Consider the following 19551-nt stretch of genomic DNA (forward strand, 5'->3'; position numbering starts at 1 on the left):
ATCAGTGCTAAGTAAAAATATACCTATTATGCCAAATGGATGGGTATCAAAAAATCACGATGGTTTTTTTTTAGCATTCAAGACCTGGGAACAGCAGCACATTCTCCCTGAATTCATGGCACTTACTTCTGCTGCATCTTCTGCCTTCTTGTTTGCTGAATTGTGCCCAGGGACTTAGTTTTATCTGGTGGCTCCAGTTCTATTCTGACTTGTTCAGCATTAACAGAAATCTGAAATATGAAAGAACAACAGCTGATGATGTAACTCACGGGGTAAAATTAGAGCAGTGAGTGCTGACTGAAAGAGATACAATGAAACATCTCTGCCCACTTCCACATCTCCCTACGACTCCAGAGTCCAGGCCAATCCCCAAAGGCAACCGCCACTGACAAGTAGTACTTCTGGAAATTTTCCATATACCGACAGCTGTATAAAGGTTTAAAACAACAAAGAAATAGGAGTACATGATACATGCTACTCTGTACCTTAATCTGTTTCACTTATCTTAGAAATCTAAGTACATATGTTAAAATTCTGAGGACAGCCGAATCTGGGCACTAGGACTTCAGCATACTGTTAGCTACTTTTGTGACAAAATGAAGCACAAAATAACTAGGTGGTTATTCTGATGTACGGCTGGGTTTCAGTGTTCAGTGTACATAAAACCACTGAGCAAGTTCCCAACTGCATTGTATACGTCCTTAGACGACTGTTTAGGATCAGCAGAATAACCCATCACTCAGTTGGAAATACGAGGCCACCACGCACTCCTGCTGCTTGCACAAAGCAGGCAGACGCCCTACCATACATCAGGTCCAAGCTAATACACATCCTGCCTGGTTAAAGCCACAGATACTTCACACACTGAGAATAATGGCGAAGACTTATAATTCTGATTTGGTACTTCTCTCTGACCTACTTTTCCACAATTCCTGTTAATGGTAACATCCGACTTTCTAAAAGCACTGTAAAATGGAAGATGCTTAAACACGGTGTTACTTGGAAGAGAACAAATGTTAATAAACAAATTACAGAATGTTTGCAACTTACCCCTTTAAAAACACTGCTAATAGTCTGAGCACAATGCGAATTTTTACAGTTCACCAATAAATCAAACAAAATGTGCAAAAGCTTCTGCTGAACTTTTCCATCCGATATAGCTGCAAAAAATGGCTTTGTAATCTAGAGGAGACAGAAAAAAGGCAATTGAGCTCAATGGGCAAACCTGAATTCCAAAAATGTTTATGTCATTCTCTTACGATGTAACATTGTTTCCAATTTTATCAGTTAAAATGCAATTTTTTAAATGACCCATGTACATCAGTTTTGCAAAATGGGTCAAATATGTCATATTCCTTTAAAACACATCCAGTCCATTTCATCTTCTCCAAGCAAACGTTACACATTTTTAAAAGCCTGAATGTGCTTTAGTTTCTGAAAGAAGTCACTGACCTTTTCGAGGGCTGTAATCTGAACAGTTGGCATTCCTGGGTAAAGTTCCTTTGCTGTGTGCATGGCTTTTATAAATATATCTAGACTCTTTGGGTCCTTATGTAGAAGGGAAGCTGAATATTCATTGTATTTTCCCAGAGCGAGATGCAAAACAGCAGCCTCATCTGGCAGGACAGCTGTGGGCTCCTGCTGGGTCTTTTCTAACAGCTGTTCCACCATAGGCAAGAGCTGAGAAAGCACCATCTGAAGATTGGGAAATTTATTAGTAAATTGTTATTATATTGATACATGTTTTTGCTTGCTTTATAAAGACCTCCAGAGATATGTTGGAAGACTGGGAGCTTAGCCTAGAGAAAAAAAATAAAACCAATAATGACGAACTCTTGGACACAGGATGGCTATTTAGCCAAGTAAGCACTCAGGCAGTCCGTAATGGCCAAAAGCTCTAAACCCATCGGAGGTGAGTGGAGAAACCCGTGAGTGTCCCAACACTTTTTAAAAACAGGAAATACACACTAACCTGAAGTTTTAGACTATAAAAATAAAATTTTAGCTTTCTCTAAAACACCACACGCTTCCCCAAATAATGTTTCCAACTTGGTAAAATATTAATTCAAATTAGCATGTGAAGTCTTTAATAACTAGGTCCAGCAAATTACGGCTGGCAGGCCAGACCCTGAGGGCCGTCTGTTTTGGAAATCCTGTTCACTGACACACGGCCACCTGGTCTGTTTCTGTGCCATCCTCCGCTGCCATCGTGATGCAAAGGCAGAGCTGAGCGCTCCAACAGAGAATGCCTGGCCTGGTGAGTTTAAAATATTTACTATTTGGCCTTTTACTGAACAAGATTGTCAATTTAAACTACACCAGGAGCAACACAGAGCTGATAAATGCCATCTGTTTGCTCCCACCAGGAAGATACAATCAAATGGTTTCCACCCAGTTCTACCCATTTTAGTTCCCCAAGTTGCAATCGGTCGAGACAGGTGGTGCACAGGCTGAGGGACCGGCTCTTCTGTGATACAAGCTTCCTTGACAACATGATGAAAGCTACGCATGTCCCCCCAGAAAAGGATACAACCATGTACATTTATTTTCCCCGCCTTAACTTCCCCCCACTCACTTCCACTCCTGACCTATGGATGTTGCCGTTTCCCTTTTTAAGAACTGGATCTCTGAAGGCGGGGCGTCTCCTCCCACCTGCTCGAGATGCACCCCTGGGGGGCCAGGGGGTATGATCCGTGGCTCCACCTGGGGCACGAACCCAGGACCTTCTGCGTGTAAAGCAGATGTGCTAACCGCTACACTATGGAGCCACTCCCGCAACCACGTACATTTAAAGAGTGAGCAAATGATCCCAGAATGTTCGGACTCCATGTCTGAATACATTACTTTGAGGAGCATTTTCACCCGAAGAACGGACGCGAAACAAGTTTTTCTGCAGTGCACCTTCAGTGGGTTTCCCATGTGTTTTAAACTCATTTAAAATCAAAACAGTGATTACACAGGGATACACACAACTTTAAAACAGAACAAACTCGCCAATATTTGCTTTTTGTATCCTGTATCTTCTCCACCATAATGCTCCCCCCATCGGATTAAGAATATTTCTGAACGTCACCCTACAAATGTGTCCCGCACACAGGAGCATTTACGACCCTTGCAACAGCACAGCAGATGCACACACCTCGCTGCTGACTTCCTGAAGCACTTTCATGAGATCTTTTGCAACATAAGATGGGCAACTATATACACAACAAAGCAGGTTTTTCAACGTTTCAGACAACTTCTGATGAGATTTCAGTTTCTTTTCTCTCTGTAGTTCTTCAAATAAAGCAGCCAAATCCTAGGATACCAAAAAAAAAAAAAAATGGGTAAAAGGATTAAGGGACTATAAAGGTTAAACGTACTAATGACAGAGGATTCTTTTCCAAATGATGTGAGATAACTTACAATTTTTCATTTCCCCTTGAAACCTTAATAGGAAAGAACATCAGTACCCTCCGTTAGCTCACTCTCAAAAGCCAGACACTGGTCTTCTGGCCGAGGGAAGGATGGCAGAATTGGAACATGGTCTCACTGTCTTTTACAAATGGGGGAAGAAAAGTGTGCAGATATTGACATATCTGTTTCTAAATTCGGTGACTGAAGTCGATCAAAATCCCTCCAAATAAAGCTCAAGAAAGGAAGACAATGCTTGTGTTATATGCGGGCACGCGCACATGCCATCTCTGTGCTGACGAGTTACCTGAACGACGTAGGTGGCATCTGAGGTGATCTCCTCTGCTTTAGGAACCACGTGATCTATTACCAGTTGAAACTGGGATGCCACCCCGCTGAAGGCCTGCAAACAATGAATGGCCGCCCTTCGTATTTCTTTTACGGGGCTCCTCAGATTAAGGAGCAGCGATGCCACCACTACAAACGAAAGGAAAAAAAATTAAATAATGATTTAAAAAATAAAAACAGTGCAAAACTTAAACAGTACCAAAGAGTTCATAATGAAAAGTTTTCCTCTGAACTCAAACTCCCACCCCAAAGACCATTCACTGTTTTATTATTCTAGAAAAATGTTAGACGTGAACTAGTATATTCTTTTGAAAATACATAAATGAGAGCATAGTATGTGTATTATATATTATGTATATATATACACACCCCATGTTCTGCAGGAATTATTATAGCATCTCAATGTATTCTGAAAGTGTTTTCAACATGACTCTAAATTAAATCATTCTTTTTAAATTGTACAGGTCTCCACTGTATTCTCCCTATTTTTGAAACTAGTACTTTACTAATTTAGGTTGTTTATAGTCCTTTGGGCTTTAAAACTGCTGCAACAAACATACCCTTGCACAAGTATGTAGAGGAAATTACCCATTTGTGTGTCACGCTTTGCAGATTTTGTCCTGAATCGGAGTTTGTTGTGACTTTACTTTTCAATGCAGAAATTTTAGTCAAATTCTTCTCCTAGTTTTGTGTGTTGCTGAGGAAGGCCCTTCCCACTGAGTTTTAAAAATATCTACCTCTATACTTAGAGAGAGATCATATGTACTCCATGTTTTTTCCTAACATTAGAGCTAAGTTTTTTATGTGAAATCTTTAGTTCACGTGAAACTTTTGCCTATGGAATGAGGCTGAAGTCAAACTTTAAAAATGTTTCTAGACATCCCATCTAATAATCCACCTAAGAACCCTGATGTGGAGCATCAGCTTTATCACTCACATTCCATCGGTATCTGAAGCATCTACTTCTGCCAACGAGAACTCTACAACCGTGTTCGTGACAGTGATGAATTTAAAGAGGAATGCTCTCGCATTCTAATTTTCCTTAGATTTAAAACAGTATATTTTACCAAAAATTGAAAAAAATACTTCACTTTTGCTTTTAAACATGCAAGTAAATTAACTATATTGATCAGGCATAACAAACCAAAGACAGCCTTCACCTTACAAATGACATTAAATGCCTATTCATTTAACAAAGATTTGTTACATGCAAGACTGAGCCAGGATACGTATCCGCACAAAAAGTAATAAATGAAGCTGAGAGTCCCAAGCCACTCACAAAACTTAATTTGTATAATATTACAATACCTTTTTCTTTTGAACAGCATGACGTATTTTCTAAAATAAATTAAGAGAAACACTTTCTAGATGCCCCATGGACAAGATATGGCTAGAAGCTCCCTGCAGGTCAGAGCGAGCACTGAGGACAAGTGCACTGACTCAGGAGCCTGGTGGAGGCCTCTGGGACTCCAGGGTACAGTCCTTGAGCCCTCAAGTAGAACAAGGTGCTTCTCCCATTTTCAGTGGAGTACTGTGACATGTCCAGGCAGCATAAATGCAGAGGTACTTTAGGAAGGGGGAAGGTGACAGAGGACAAGGCAGAGGGGGTAAGCAGGAGCCTGTCCTGCAGCAAAACCAGGAGAAAAGTCAAGTCCGTTGGTCTTGCTATTTTTAGACAGAGACATACTCCTCAGGGGTCACTGCCCTTGATGACAAAGGACAGTAAATATTTCATACCTATCAAAATAGCTATGACCTCCAAATAAAATATACAGACTTTTATGAAAACTCAGAAATTGAACAGAAGATATCCATTTAAATAAATTACGCTATCTCCATGAGACAGAATACCCTGCAGACATTTTATTTTATTATTTTATTATTTTTAGGCGAGGCAACCCTTGGTTGACCTCACAGACTGCAAGGACCTTGGCAGCTTACAATCTCTTATTTTTTTTTTTTTTACGCCTACAGCACCTGGTCTTCCTAGGTGGCCTCCCATCCAAGTACTAACCAGGCCCAACTCTGTTCAGTTTCCAAGCTCTGCAGACATTTTAAAGAAGATAAATGTCTATATTTATTAGTACAGGACAATGATTATAACATCAATTGAAAAATTAAAGTTAAAAAACAGGAAATTCTCACCAAAACAACAAAAACCAACTGATAAAACCTTACAAGTAAATCCACCTATAACAGGGATTGTAGTTTTATAGAAGGAGAGAAATAATTACATTGTGGGATTTTATCTTATAAGTAAAACTTGAATCTATATATCTACTTGACCTTACATTTAATAAGAATTTGGTTACAACGGTAATCGTGTGCTTTTTCACGGAGCTAATAAAAAGACAAGAATTAAGAAACTGTTCTGAGAAAAGTTTATGATCATTCACTTTGCTTTCACAGAACATTTATAAAGAGCAATTTTGAATAATAAAAAAAAAATAATCAAGAACACCTTCAAGTTTCCCCAGGGCACTCGTTCCTGACATTGAAATCACACCCGTCGCCCTAATCGACTTCCTATCTTCAGTCACTTCTGCCAGGTGTGCATTTCAACATCGTATTTAAACTCGTGAAATTCTGTATCTTTTGCAAAAGCTGCAATTTCAATACCAAAAATACAAATTTTATTTTTGGGTGCTGAATGTGACTTGTAACTGATATAAGAGGGAAATCAGGAGGGCTGAGTGGACACCCAGACACAAGCAGCCCGCTGAACACCGAACTGTGGTGACGCTTTGCCTTCCCTAGAAACCCCGTGGCTGCCGAGGCTCAGAAAATGAGGCTGGATATTAAGAACCCATGATTCACCACCTGCCATTCCTATCTTCCTTTTGGTGAGATTTTGCAATTCACATTTATAACTTAAAAGCAATACTTAGAAATAACCAAAAATAGTTGAGAGAGAGAGAGAGAGAGAGAGAGAGAGAGAGAGAGAGAGAGGAGCACGAGCGCGTGCACACGCACACGCGTGTGTGCTGTTTAAATAAAATAATAAAAAAATTCTCAAACCCACGGCCCACACAAACTACCTACAGACCATGACAACGCCACAAAGCCACTTGCAGTACCTGGAGAAGACACGGAGGCCAGGCGGTGTCGACACTGTGGCTTCTGGGAGGAGAGCACGGCGCAGCCCGCATAGAGAGCTTGGGTCTGCAGCACTGTCCCCACGCTGCACCTCGGTGGGTGTGAACGGCTAGAACCGTAGGTCCACAAAACAGAAAAGAACTTGAATAACTGGAAAACATCTTCTAGATGTACCTAAATTGAAACAACACAGAAACAAACAAGACAGTGAACAGAAGTTGGTTCCAAATCCTCTTCACTAATGTACAATTATAAAAGACGAATACTTTATTGCAACATTTCATTTTGTCTAATCACTTAAAATTCTTCTATACTTGGCATTTTAACCAGTTGGGAAGTACGTAAATGAAAGAATTCAAAGGACTGATGTGCTGTGATATTCAGAGGACTCGCTGTAACTGCACTTGAACATGTTTAACAAAAAGAAAAAAAAAAAAAAAATACTAAGCAGAAAACAAGAGTGATGTTGAATTCCTTAACCCATTTCCCGTTTGCCCCAAAAACACTCGCCGGCAGCAGCTGCGCCTGCAGCATCTACCCCAAGATAATCGCGGATCACAGTCCTAACCTCACCCCCAAAGTGTGCCATGAAACATCTCACCTTTATTACTCTTTTCACGTCGCTCTAGTCTACCGATAGTCTTTGAAAACAAATGATATCATTCTATTTACAGCACTCTATTTTTAGTAATGGTGTTACTGTTTATAAAATATAGTAATTCTCCACTGCTAAAAACGTCAAATCCTAGAAAACGTACCATTCCTACACATGACGTTAAATGAACACTGGCAGCGAGCTGCACTTTTCTCTCTGTATGGGAAATGAGTTAACTAAGTGACTCTGCATAAGCTGCATCACCTCTCTGAACATCAGTTTCTCACCGGTGACGGCATTAAGCCACTAAACAAAATGGCCTGTCATGACTAGTAAACAGAGGAATAGCGAACACGTCAACAGGTGTGCTTGGCCCAGCCTACTGACCAAGGTCACAACTACAGCACCGCCTGACAGGGCCCGTGTTTTTCATCACATACTCATCACTGTTTAAAAGTCTACTTCCGTCTTCATTCAAAACCGTCATAACTAAAATCACCTGCAACATCTTAAAGGGAGAGTGCGCCTGCAAACGATGAGCCTCGTACCTTTATGAAGAGCTTCATGAGAACCCTGAAGTGGACCGCGTCGGCCCCTCTGAGCACTGTCTCGAAGAGCCCGGCGAGCAGGTGCAGATAGTCCCTGCTGTCCTCCTCCAGCCGGTCAGGATCCCACCACACGTCACCTACACGGACGTGACAAGAGAGAAGACGCCTGACTTGCATGGACATGCTGCTGGGACTTTTCACTCGAGACACAGAACACCCATGCCAGTCAAACAGTCTTCCAGCATATCACACTCAAGATTCACCCCTCGTCCTACCTTTAGGAAAAGATTTAGGAGCCTTGAGTGCATGAATAAAGTTTTTCAGTGCAAATACGAGTAACACTGAGTCCTCCACAGCGATCCTCTGGGCAGCGTTGACCTGGCGTATGTAATGTGCCCACAGCTCCACTGGTATCCCTCTGTCCATTGTCAGCTCCAAGTGCCACTCCAAGGGGATTTCCTGAGACAGCAAGGGCAGATTTAAGGGGGTTCTGAACGCGGGTTATACAGGTGAACTGCAATGGCTGCGTATGACTGAGTGACACGCAACACTGCCTGCACGCTTGTTTAGGTGGGAGGGCTAACAACTTTGATTGGTGTGTCAAGTGGTCTAACCATCGCTATTCACAGGATTCGACACGTGGAAGTTAACCACGGCTCCATTTTATGTTTTCTTACAACACCATCCCTAAAAACCAATGTTACCCACATAAATTGTGTTTATCAAATGGTACATTTAGAAACAGAAGGATAAGGAGTTAGATTTCCACCAGATCATTAAAGGAGCTTTTCTCATTTCACATTTTTTACTGCCAAGCTGAAGATGGCACGTGGTAAAATCTCCAAACCCGCAGATGATTCTAAACAAGTAGCAAAATGTTAAGGCGTTTACAAGTTATAATGCAAATGCTAAAAGCATGAGAAAAGGTGTAGGAAAATGACAAACGAGACTGCACAGGGGAGCGCAGAGTACTAACTTGGAAGAAAAATAATCCAAAGCCAGACTTATGTCCTTAGTGAGGAAATTCTGGGTTCAGTGTGCTCCTACAGCCCAAAAGATGTTCATGACTCTCGGGAAGGGGATTAAATATAAAACAACTTAGAACCACCTCGATCTATATGTAAAACACTTAATTTGTCCCCACTTCTAATACTGAGAACAAATACAATTCAGGTTATCACACCTTACAAAGGATAACAAAAGGAATTAAGAAGGGCTTATCTGGGCTACTTTTTAAAATACGAAGATTCACTCTCTTAAACTTTACATAACTTTAGCTATCAACAGCCAACCAGAACGTATAAAATCCTGAGGGTGTATGGAAATGTGAAAAGGATGAGATGCGTTTAGCTCATCCTGTAATGAGGAGCTCTCTGAAGTTTGGAGAACGTATACAAACAAAATACTACTATATATGAAAAGAAACAACCTCATTACCTCAAGATGTGGTGCTAGGTAAAGACAGAAATAACTGAAACGTGGTCCCTAATTAATAACACTGTCAAAGACAGTAGAAGGCTGGTTAAGATCCAAATCTAATGTAATATCAAAATAATACAAAAGATCTGTTTCTAGCAAACAACATAATGAAGTAATACTTTGTTCAAGGGCTGACACATCTAGCGAATTCTTCATCACTAAAGGCCGTTAGGTATAGCGTGGGTAATGAACCTAACGATGATATGGATACAGAACACTGCATTCTCTGACTCAATTAACTTTCTGCAAAAGGAGGAGAGCACCGGGCTCACTCTTGCTGCTCCCCAAGGCCGCGTAACATTTTGCCCAAACCCGAAGACTCAGCACCTCGGCCTCGCGCTGGCGGCTTTGCCCTAACAGGCCAGGCTGCCACTTCAACGTTCAACTTTCCAGGGACTACGCCCTCCTTACCACTGCAGCAATGACACTTTCGAGCTTCTTTATTTTTTTCTGCAACAAATCGAAGACTCTTATCGCAAATGGAAAGTGAGTTTCTTTTGAAGATGAACAGCAGGAGATGAGCACAGCCATGATCACATGAAAAGTCACTTTCTGCTTTAGGCTGAAGGACTCCTTTTCCCCAACGCTGACTAAATCCTCCACCTTGAAAAGTAAATGCACTCCATTACTGGCAGCTCTTCGTCTGCACAGAACACTCTTCTCTGCCTCAGGCTGATCTAGATATTGTGGTGTGTTCTACATTTAAAGTGACGACCAATATAAAGGCTTAAAAAGGTAATACGCACTGATTTCTAAGCAATTATAAAAATAAATAATTTCAGAAATTATAATGAACATATAACTGCACTTGCCAACTGACTGTTCTTAAATTAACGAACCTAATACCTGTATAACGCTGTATTTACTACAGCAAAATAAATGTTCTCCTCCTTTAGATTATATTTTGTCGCTTTAACAAAAAATATGACTTTGCTATTGCCCTTACTGGGCCAATACAAAGCCACCATGAAAAAATTACATAAAATATTAAGGACTTCAACAATCTGCAGAATACAGTAAACACTATATATGTTTAAAGCAAAACAAAGGACTCAAGAATGCAAAAGTTATTAATAAGAAAACAAAAGCCTCTGGCACAGATACACCAGGACTTTAAGATGACGAGCAGCAGACCCACGGGCAGACTGCGACAGCATACCTACCATCTTCAACATGCAAGAAGGGTCCCCCGAATTTATGTTGTCAGCCAATAACTCAACCATCTTCTGATTTGCTACACCTATCAGTTTTCCTGACTTTGTGCTTTTAATCACATTTTCAAGAACTGTAAAAAAAAAAAAATTTAAACACAAGGCCCTTATGTCATCAACACTCACCTAAGAATCATGCAGAATAAGGAACTTAAGCAAAAATTTTGTAATTTTCCTATGAAGGTTTTCTTATTTTCCCTTTTATCCAATTTTGAATTTGTACATGGGTCAGCTTCCTTTTCATTGTATATTTTTTATCTTAGCTAAAGTTTTTAAAATTCTGCTGGTATGTAACATGACAGACATGATTCAAATAATAAGTATAGCCAATTGTTAAATATACTTGTCTTCTTTTTAAGGTGTTATCTGCTCATTTTTCCAAAAAGCAAGTGAATTTCTTACCTTCTTTCCATCCTCTAAGTACAGGGTGCAGAGAGCAAATTCCTGATTTTGATAAATAAATAGCAATTTTCATCTCGGCAGACTCCATATCGTCACTGTCGATGACCATGAACGGAAGCAGATGCACCACCACTTGGTTTGATAACTCGGCGTTTCCACTCAGCACCTCTTCTTTAATTAGTATGTCTGCTGCAACCTCGAGGACCTTGTACCTAAAAGATATAAAAGCACATCTGGTTCAGAAACATATGACTTGAATTCAGCAAAAACTCTTACGTTGTTCCAGCTCAGCTGACATTATCCTGGTCTCTTCACCAAACACACTGAGACGATCATTTAAAATCCATGCTAATAAAGGAGTTATTTGGGACAGTAATTTTAAACTGCTAACTTGGTCAGATCTTTTTTTTTTTTGAGAAATCGTTAGGTTAACTATAACGTAAAATACGTCATACTATATATCTTAACTCCCCTGGAAATCAGAGATTCACTCGGAAATTCAAAAAATATCTGAACACGCACAATGTGCTAAGAATTAAATACAATAGATACAAAAACCTATAGGACATATCCTCTTCCTCCAAGGAGCTTAGTCATTTTTCCATGCAAAAAGCTTAGGTGCCAAAACTGAAATAACCAAAGCTTATCGAATACTTACTATGGAAAAATGCGTTTCTGAGCTTATTTTTCATTTAATATAATTTTAAATTATAAAGTAATATCCTTATAAAAACTTATAGAATTATATAAAATAGAAAATGAAAGCTCCTTCCCATCCTACCTTCCGGATTTCAGTGTCACATCATGAATGATATACTTCTTTTTCCAAATTAAGAAAAATTTCAAACATAGATGATAGTATAATGGACCCACATAAACCCAAATGAATTCTTTTTACGGTGCAAGAGTGTTACATTAAGACTCGTTTCACTCCATGACCAAAGTGTCACGTAACTAAATCATAAGTTGCAAAAATGGAAAAGAAAAAAAGAAATTACAATATAAAAATGTCACCAATTCAAAATATTATGGGAAATGAATACATACCATTCCTTATTTTTTGAAAGTTCTGCTCTTCGAAAGAGATTCAGAAGATGTGAAACGGTTACTTCTGAACTAAAGTGTTGCTTGAAAATCTAGAGGGGAAAAAAGTATCCTGAATAAAGTTTTACTTGCTTCAAATACATAAAGTGCTTGTTAAATGAACTTTAAAAATTAATAAATTATAAAGAATTTATCTCCCAGGAATCCTAGCAAAATTTAAGTTTTATAAGATCAATTTCTCAAAAGTGGCATTCAGGGGCCAATTTCCCATGACCCCACGGTAAAATTCGCACAATATTTCCCCTTTTTGAAGAACTTCCCTATGTATAAAATTGCGCAATCTAATTACTCGCCTGAGCTTTCCCCAACCAGACTTATGTCTGTCCACTCAAGACAAATTTCCAATGAAAGAATAATTTTCAAATATATTCCTGCCTAGAGCAGAGGATCATGTGAGAAGGGCAAGAAAATATTTACCAAAAATGTGCATTTCAATGAACAACAAATTCACTCACCTCAAAAGCATTTATAGCTGACAAAACAACGTCTATACTGTCATCTCCTAATCGGGTTAAAATAGCTTCTTTTATGAAAGACTCATCGACACTCTCCTGAGCAAGAGAAAAAAAATATTAACTTAGTTTTTGTTAAAAACTCGTCAGTCTTTATAGTAGAAAGCAAGTTTTAAAAGCACTCCAGGACACCAGTCAAGGAAGCCAGGCTCTGCCCAGAAGGCAAGTTCAAAGTGTCTACGCACATGCGCAATGAACTAGGTAATCTCTCCAGGGCATTTTCAGATGAGTTTGGTACAAATCTTTTCCAGTTTCCACTGAAGATATAATAGGTATAATCCAAATATAAGTTTTGCATTAAGTTTATCTTATTAAAATGAGAGCCCAGACGTTGAGAGTGTATAGATTGAAGAACCAGAATGTACAGGCTTAAGTCCTGGCTGTGCCACTTACTAGCTATGTGACCTCAAGTAAGTTACTTAATCTTTCTGGGTCTCACTATTCTCATCTATAAAACAGAACATAGTACCTGCCTCGAAGGGTTATTACAGGATTAATTAACATGTGTCAGTGCTCAGGACAATGAATTGTAAAGAATTTATCTCCCAGGAATCCTAGGAAAACTTAAAGGTTTCTAAGATCAATTTTTATTGTTAAAAATTAGATATTACTATCAAGATTTTTACAAGGATAAGGACATGCACTGAGAAGCAAGTCTGCCAAAAAAAAAAAAAGGATACTATTATTTTTCAGTTAACAAGAGAAAATAAAACATATAATCATTTGCAGTTAACAGAAAAATAGACTGCTAATCAACCTGAATATATCCCTACCTGTAGGTGGCAGAAAAAAAACATCTAAATAATCCTACCAAAAAAAAAGTCGCTTTGCTGGGAGATAATACTAAAATCCCTAAAATTCACAAAACTGAAGTCAAAATTTCATATATCAAATGCCACCCAAATTTTCTCAAGAGCTGACAAGCAGCCAAATTCCCAGTCCGAAGGTCTAGGAGAGAACCTAGACCTGCCATTGGTGGAGCAGGGAAAACGCAACCAAAGCATGCAGAGGGGGCCACCAATTACAACACCTCAGCCTGCAGTTAAACGTATGCCGTGCCCTCCACTGAAAAACTAGCCAGACCCAGAGGCGGACGGGGAGGAAGGAAGAGTAAAAGAGGGAGGATGGGAAGAGCTGTGGGAATATAGGAGATTCCAGGAATCTTCCTATTACGACGAAGACCAGTATTCAGCGAGTATAATTATCCAACAAATAAATAAGGCAAACCTATCGGCAGTTTGCGAAGGAAACATTACTTATGTCAGATCAGAAATGAATCATATAGAACAATATTTTTCAAATTTGATTATGTATAGACTAACCATTTAAAAAAAAAACTCAGATCCTAATGTTGCTTTTATCAATTTTAAAATTGAGACTTCTTAAAATAAAAAAAATTAAAAATATTAAAAAAATGTACAAGTCAAATTTTAAAAAATCTCACAAAACCAGAAAATTCAAATTGAGATGAATTTAATAGTAACTGTTATTAGCTGAAATTAAATATGAGTCTGGTTTTAAGTGCCATGACACAAGTTCTCAAGTTCCATTTATATTACCAAGTGCTCAGGAGAAAGTAAATTCTGCTACAACTTTTCTCTATTCCACAAATTTTCCAAAAATGCAAACAGTAGTACATGACATGATTTTAGATGTTATAAAGATAAAATTTCTATTTTAATCACAGTAACTGAAAATGTATATCCAATTAGCACTTCAAACCCAGATTTGAAGACTATGGAAAAAATGAGTCCATTTAAAAGAAGTTAAAGAAAATTTTTAAGTAAATAATATTAGTGGAAGCTAATATAGCAAAAACTGTGAAGGTACTGCTTGCATGACTAAAGTTTGGAAAATAATGCTCTAATCAGTGCAAAGTTTTTTTAAAATATCATTTTGGTATAAGGGCATAATTTACAAATTAAGTTGGCTTCTGTACTCACTTTTTGGTGTCGTTAAAGTTTTAAACACAAACTATAGGTCCTGAAATCATGGAACAGTGCTCCAAAAGCTATCATTTTGATGTCTCCACATATGCTCATGTTAAACTTGACAATCAAAATCAAATTTCAAAAAAAACCTCAAATGATTTGTGAACCTCTGTAAACTGATCTACAAATTTCAGTTTGAAAGACAGTGCACTAAAGTTAAACTGAAAATCTGCAACGTGGAAAGATGTAAAACAGTCGTTACTAGGGCACATGCAGGTTAAAACGGTGGCTATGGCATGTCCGCCCCTGAATCTTTGTCCCATGTACTTTCATCGGCTTTACTCAGCTTATTTCTATAATTACACGCTATCAATTCTAGGTGGTAACTTCAAGGTCTTACTCTAGAATTACATAATAAGAATAAAGACATCACAAATGAAAGCTACTTGACACAAACCTTTGATGTTTTCATGATACTTTTTAGGTGATTAATGGCCAGAAGTCTCACAGGGGCAAGTGGATGATTCAGACTGAGCATCAAGGAGGTATCAGAATCTGCTAAAAACTACAGGATTCATTACAATTACCAAATGATTTTACCGCTAAATCTCAGCAGTGCATAATCCAGAATAAAAACTGGAGAAAACCACCCCAACCTGCTCCACATAATCAATAACAACTATCTAATGTCAGAAACCCAAAAGTAAAACAATAGCCATCTTGAGAACACAGTATGATTTATAACAGATAAAAAAAAAAATCTGTATTGTTAATGCTATGATTTTATGTACACTTGTGTCTATAGGTAGATCTAATTTAGTGAATTCTATGAAGTAATTTGGTATTCTTTATGCATATCTGATTCCAAAGTGAAAAAGCACCAAAGATTATCACCATATTAGCATCTAAAAAATATATAAATTTAAATAATGGATCACTGAAGACAGAATGCAATTCATCTAAATTACACAACAGCAACACTCAAATTAGTGACAACTCACTTCGCTTACATAATTAGACTAAGAAGAAAATCTGTATATCGAACTAAGATTTGGAAATGAAACATTATTGAAGAGGAAAGTCTAAATACGAAAGAGAAAAAACGAAATAGTCATATTTCTCTTCCTAATATTCGTCTTCAAGGCTAATTATAAGAACTGCTTAGATGTCAAACTTTTAGTACAAAGATTTAGAGTGAATCACCAGAAAATTTCTGAAGCTCTAATATGATAATGAGATAAAAATCCACCTCCTTTCTGTAACCAGCTATCTGCACAGCCACACGTCACTGGTGGAACCGCACTGGGAAATGCGGACTTGGGAGAAAGATACACGACACTAGAGACCTGAGTGAGGCCACTTTCAGTGACTGCTAATGACCATCATGTACAGAATTTCCAAACGATACTTCTGAAATAAGTACCTTCTCTGCAGTTACTTAAATTCCTTTACTTTTTTCCAATTATTTAATTTCCTGCTTCACAGCCTTACCTGCAGGTAACCAGGCAAACCATGAAATCTCATCTCTCCATGAAACTTTCCAAAGAGAGGAGTGGAATAGCAAAGTACCTTCCGGAGTGCTTCAATAACCACAAATATAAGCCTAATTGTCATAATTTCTCTGAAGGAAAACTTACCTGATATTTTCCTCCACTTGTAGAAAGAGAGATAAATTGGTGGAAAAGTTCTTGTTTTTTTTGGTCTGTAATTTCCTTTAGGCGTTCCTCTAAGACGACATCTAATGTCCTGGGATACCTGGGAAGAAATTAAAGAGTCAACTCATTTTTCCTCATAAAGCTATTAACCACACACCGCCTACATGTATGAAAGAAAGAAGTAAAATTTCAAAAAAAATCACTGGGATTGAGATTTAAAATATCAACAAATGGAATATGTAAAACCAAATGAAATTGACAAATTTTGTTACTATGACTGTTACAACAACAAAAGTCTCTCTATAAAAAATTATACTCTCCACAGTCCCCATCCAACCCCAATTCTCTCTTGTATTTCAAATATATTTAAAACCTACATCTGTCCCTTCCTTCAGGAGGGGAAAAAAAGGCTGGTCTCTTTATAATTCATTTACTATATTAAGTTATGACTTATAAAACTTTCTCTTACAAAACCATCTCTTTATAAAACAAGAGGTACACATTAACAAAACAAAGGCACAAACACACACAACTTACTTGCTTTCTAAAAGTCTGATAAGTGGAAGAAACTGTTCATTAAGCAAAGATATTTTATTAGGATCGATTTCTTCCTGTGAACTATATGAAATATACTCTTCAAAAAGGAGGCTGCAAAACAAAACAGTTATCAGCAGATGTGAGAGTTACTGCTTACAGAATACCGATCATGTTTCAGGTGCTTCAGGATATGACCTCTAGGTGTCATACCTCTACAAGGTAGAAATTACACTTACTTCAGACACAAAACTAGGGCTGCGAAGTCTTACAGTTTGCCTGGTGAGCCCTGCTGTGCCAGGGATTTTAGCCCCGACCTGATACCAGAGCCCAAGCTCTCAACTACTTCATGTGTATAGTCCCATTTCACTCACTGTGAGCAAGGGGCACGAATGACACACCAGCAGACAGGCACCCACCCAACGTCACACAGTGGAACCCAGACCGAGGCAGTCCGGCCTTCAGAACTTCCTACTCTACTCTCCGGAAATGACAGAGGCAGGTTCAAATCCGTGTCTGACTGCAATATCTACAGTCTTTGCACTGTATCGAGTTGCCCTTTAAGAAAATGGGGCAATAAACCATTTTTACAGAAAAGGAAGAAATAATTTTTACTTCATGCCAACCTTCAACGCGAAGATTCTAACTGGTATTTACTGAACACTGACTTATGTACTGTCAAGCATTATGGTCCTTTTATTATTAGGCAACTCTAAACAGCCACAAATTACATGCAGCTGTAACCCAAATTTTGCTTAGCTATTAACTTTCCATGATTATGTATAAGCACTAAAGACAAGCAAGAGAAATTACTTTTTCTCTGTTGCCACAATTACTGGACTAAGTACTTATAATTAATGAAATGATATGGACAAAGCAAGAAATACATTACAAAGGGGTACTGGGAAACTGCTAATCAACCCGGAAAATGATACTAAGCCACAAAAACACAAATCGAAAGCATGCCCAAAACAGCAGCTTACCTAGCCAACAGATGGTCTAAGTTGTCCTTCAGTGATATATCTGTAAGTATGGCTTCTAAGTGTTTCCTGTAGATTTGGCCATCCATCCCTTCAGTTTCTTCTCCTTAGTTTACAAATTAAAATGGTTTTTGTTTGCTGACACTATTCAATTTACTTTTAGCAGAAAATGTACAGAAGTAACTTTAAAACATATACTTTGATACACGATTTTCAAAGTGTATTTCACTTAGTCATGTTTTCAAAGCACTTTTACATATACTACCCTCATTTATCCTTACTTGAAATTCTATTATTATTATTATTATTATTGTTATTATTTACTTTATTTTTTTTTTAGGCCATAAATGTAAGAACTGGATGTTAGACTTGCTTTCAAAGACTGGATCACATTACTCGCCACCTTCAGAATAAGAAAAATACACTTTCATTCATGCTAGTCACGTTTCTAAAGCATGTTTAAACCAAGATTTGGTTAAGCAAACCTTATACTCCAATGGACTGAAATAATTTTAAAGTTGCCTTTCTTAGTATGTCTTTCCTAGTCCAAGTTGTAAAACTGCGCACCTGTAACGTGGCTGATGACAGAGCCAATCAGATGGGGAAGCAGGTATCGCAGAAGAGGACTGATGTCGTATGTTTCGGAAATCCCGCGAAGTATGGCAATGAGATCGGGAACGTCACACAAGTGAGGAAACGGCCTTTGAATAAACAAGTACGTAAGGTGTTGACTTTACAAGTTAGACAATAAATGGCAATTGAAAAAACAGTATAAAATTTCTCTTCGAAAAAATTATTCAAAATAATTTAATTCACCTCTAATTATCATTTCTCAATTCAACTGTACGTACTTTTTCCCAAGGCTGTCTGGCTTCTGTCTCTGCAGGAGCACTATCAAGCAACCTAATCCATCCTTGATCAAAGTGGGAGTTTTGGTCAATGTTTTGATGATCTGTGAAGCCAGCGAATTAACGAAAGTCTCTTCCATTGTCACTTTCACAGAAATCTGACATATTATCATGTACGTTGCAGCTTTGTAATCTGGTAAAGATGATTTCAATCCCTAAATTTTTTTTAAAATATAAAGAAAAATAATGAACTATATTATTTCACTCTACTTAAAATGTTATACTTTACCTTGACAAATGCCATAAATTAGAGATTAGTACTACCTAATGCACCCTCCTCAGAAGTGAAAAATCAAGATGCTGACTCCCTTTCCAGAGTGGACAGAGAGAGGAGACAAGTCTCTTGGAGGAGAGAAGGGCTCCCAGAGGGCCTCGCCACTCACACATCCAGCACACGTCCCACCAGGAGCGAATGAGCTCTCCCTTCACATGCGAACTTCCCCCCGTGTGAGAGAGACTTCAAGCAGAAACGCGACAGTGTCTGATGAAAGGCCTTGGACAGTGGTGGGAAGTGAATGCATTGTCTCCACAGGGACCCGGGAAGGGGCCGGCACCGAGGCAGCTGGGGAGAAGGAACACTGAGCAGCAGAGGTCAGTGCAAAAATGACAAGAGCCTACGCCCCGAAGAGACTTTCTCATCCATTCTTTTTCCAGTGAGGTAACATGGCCGCTAAGGTAACAGCCTGGGAGCGAAGACGACCTGTGAAGACAGGCAGAAACTGGAGGTGTGCTGCCACAGGGCAAGCAGCACCAAGGACTGCCAGCCCCAGAAGCTGGGAGAGAGGCCCGGGATTCTTCCTCAGAGGCCCCGGGAGGAACCAGCCTTGTCCACACCTTGATTTCAGACTTCTAACC

At 38.7% G+C, this 19551-nt stretch overlaps 1 protein-coding gene across 2 annotated transcripts in view; it reads right to left on the bottom strand.

Annotated features, from left to right (window-relative positions):
* The window catches only part of HEATR1 (HEAT repeat containing 1), a 41855-nt gene that overhangs the window by 17291 nt on the left and 5013 nt on the right, over positions 1 to 19551 (bottom strand). For both annotated transcript variants that reach the window (XM_039850320.1, XM_039850319.1), the window contains 19 exons: positions 18640 to 18851; positions 18356 to 18489; positions 17792 to 17894; positions 16812 to 16922; positions 16257 to 16374; positions 15077 to 15184; positions 12632 to 12727; positions 12120 to 12208; positions 11073 to 11284; positions 10623 to 10744; positions 9871 to 10062; positions 8256 to 8439; positions 7981 to 8117; positions 6819 to 7011; positions 3701 to 3870; positions 3140 to 3298; positions 1453 to 1695; positions 1051 to 1182; positions 127 to 230 (listed from right to left, as the gene is read on the bottom strand). In XM_039850320.1, the coding sequence (XP_039706254.1) occupies positions 127 to 230; positions 1051 to 1182; positions 1453 to 1695; positions 3140 to 3298; positions 3701 to 3870; positions 6819 to 7011; positions 7981 to 8117; positions 8256 to 8439; positions 9871 to 10062; positions 10623 to 10744; positions 11073 to 11284; positions 12120 to 12208; positions 12632 to 12727; positions 15077 to 15184; positions 16257 to 16374; positions 16812 to 16922; positions 17792 to 17894; positions 18356 to 18489; positions 18640 to 18851 (2819 nt within the window). The remainder of the gene's footprint in view (positions 1 to 126; positions 231 to 1050; positions 1183 to 1452; positions 1696 to 3139; positions 3299 to 3700; positions 3871 to 6818; positions 7012 to 7980; positions 8118 to 8255; positions 8440 to 9870; positions 10063 to 10622; positions 10745 to 11072; positions 11285 to 12119; positions 12209 to 12631; positions 12728 to 15076; positions 15185 to 16256; positions 16375 to 16811; positions 16923 to 17791; positions 17895 to 18355; positions 18490 to 18639; positions 18852 to 19551) is intronic.

Source organism: Pteropus medius, unplaced genomic scaffold, assembly GCF_902729225.1.
Source record: "Pteropus medius unplaced genomic scaffold, Ma_sr-lr_union100, whole genome shotgun sequence".
NCBI lineage: Eukaryota > Metazoa > Chordata > Mammalia > Chiroptera > Pteropodidae > Pteropus > Pteropus medius.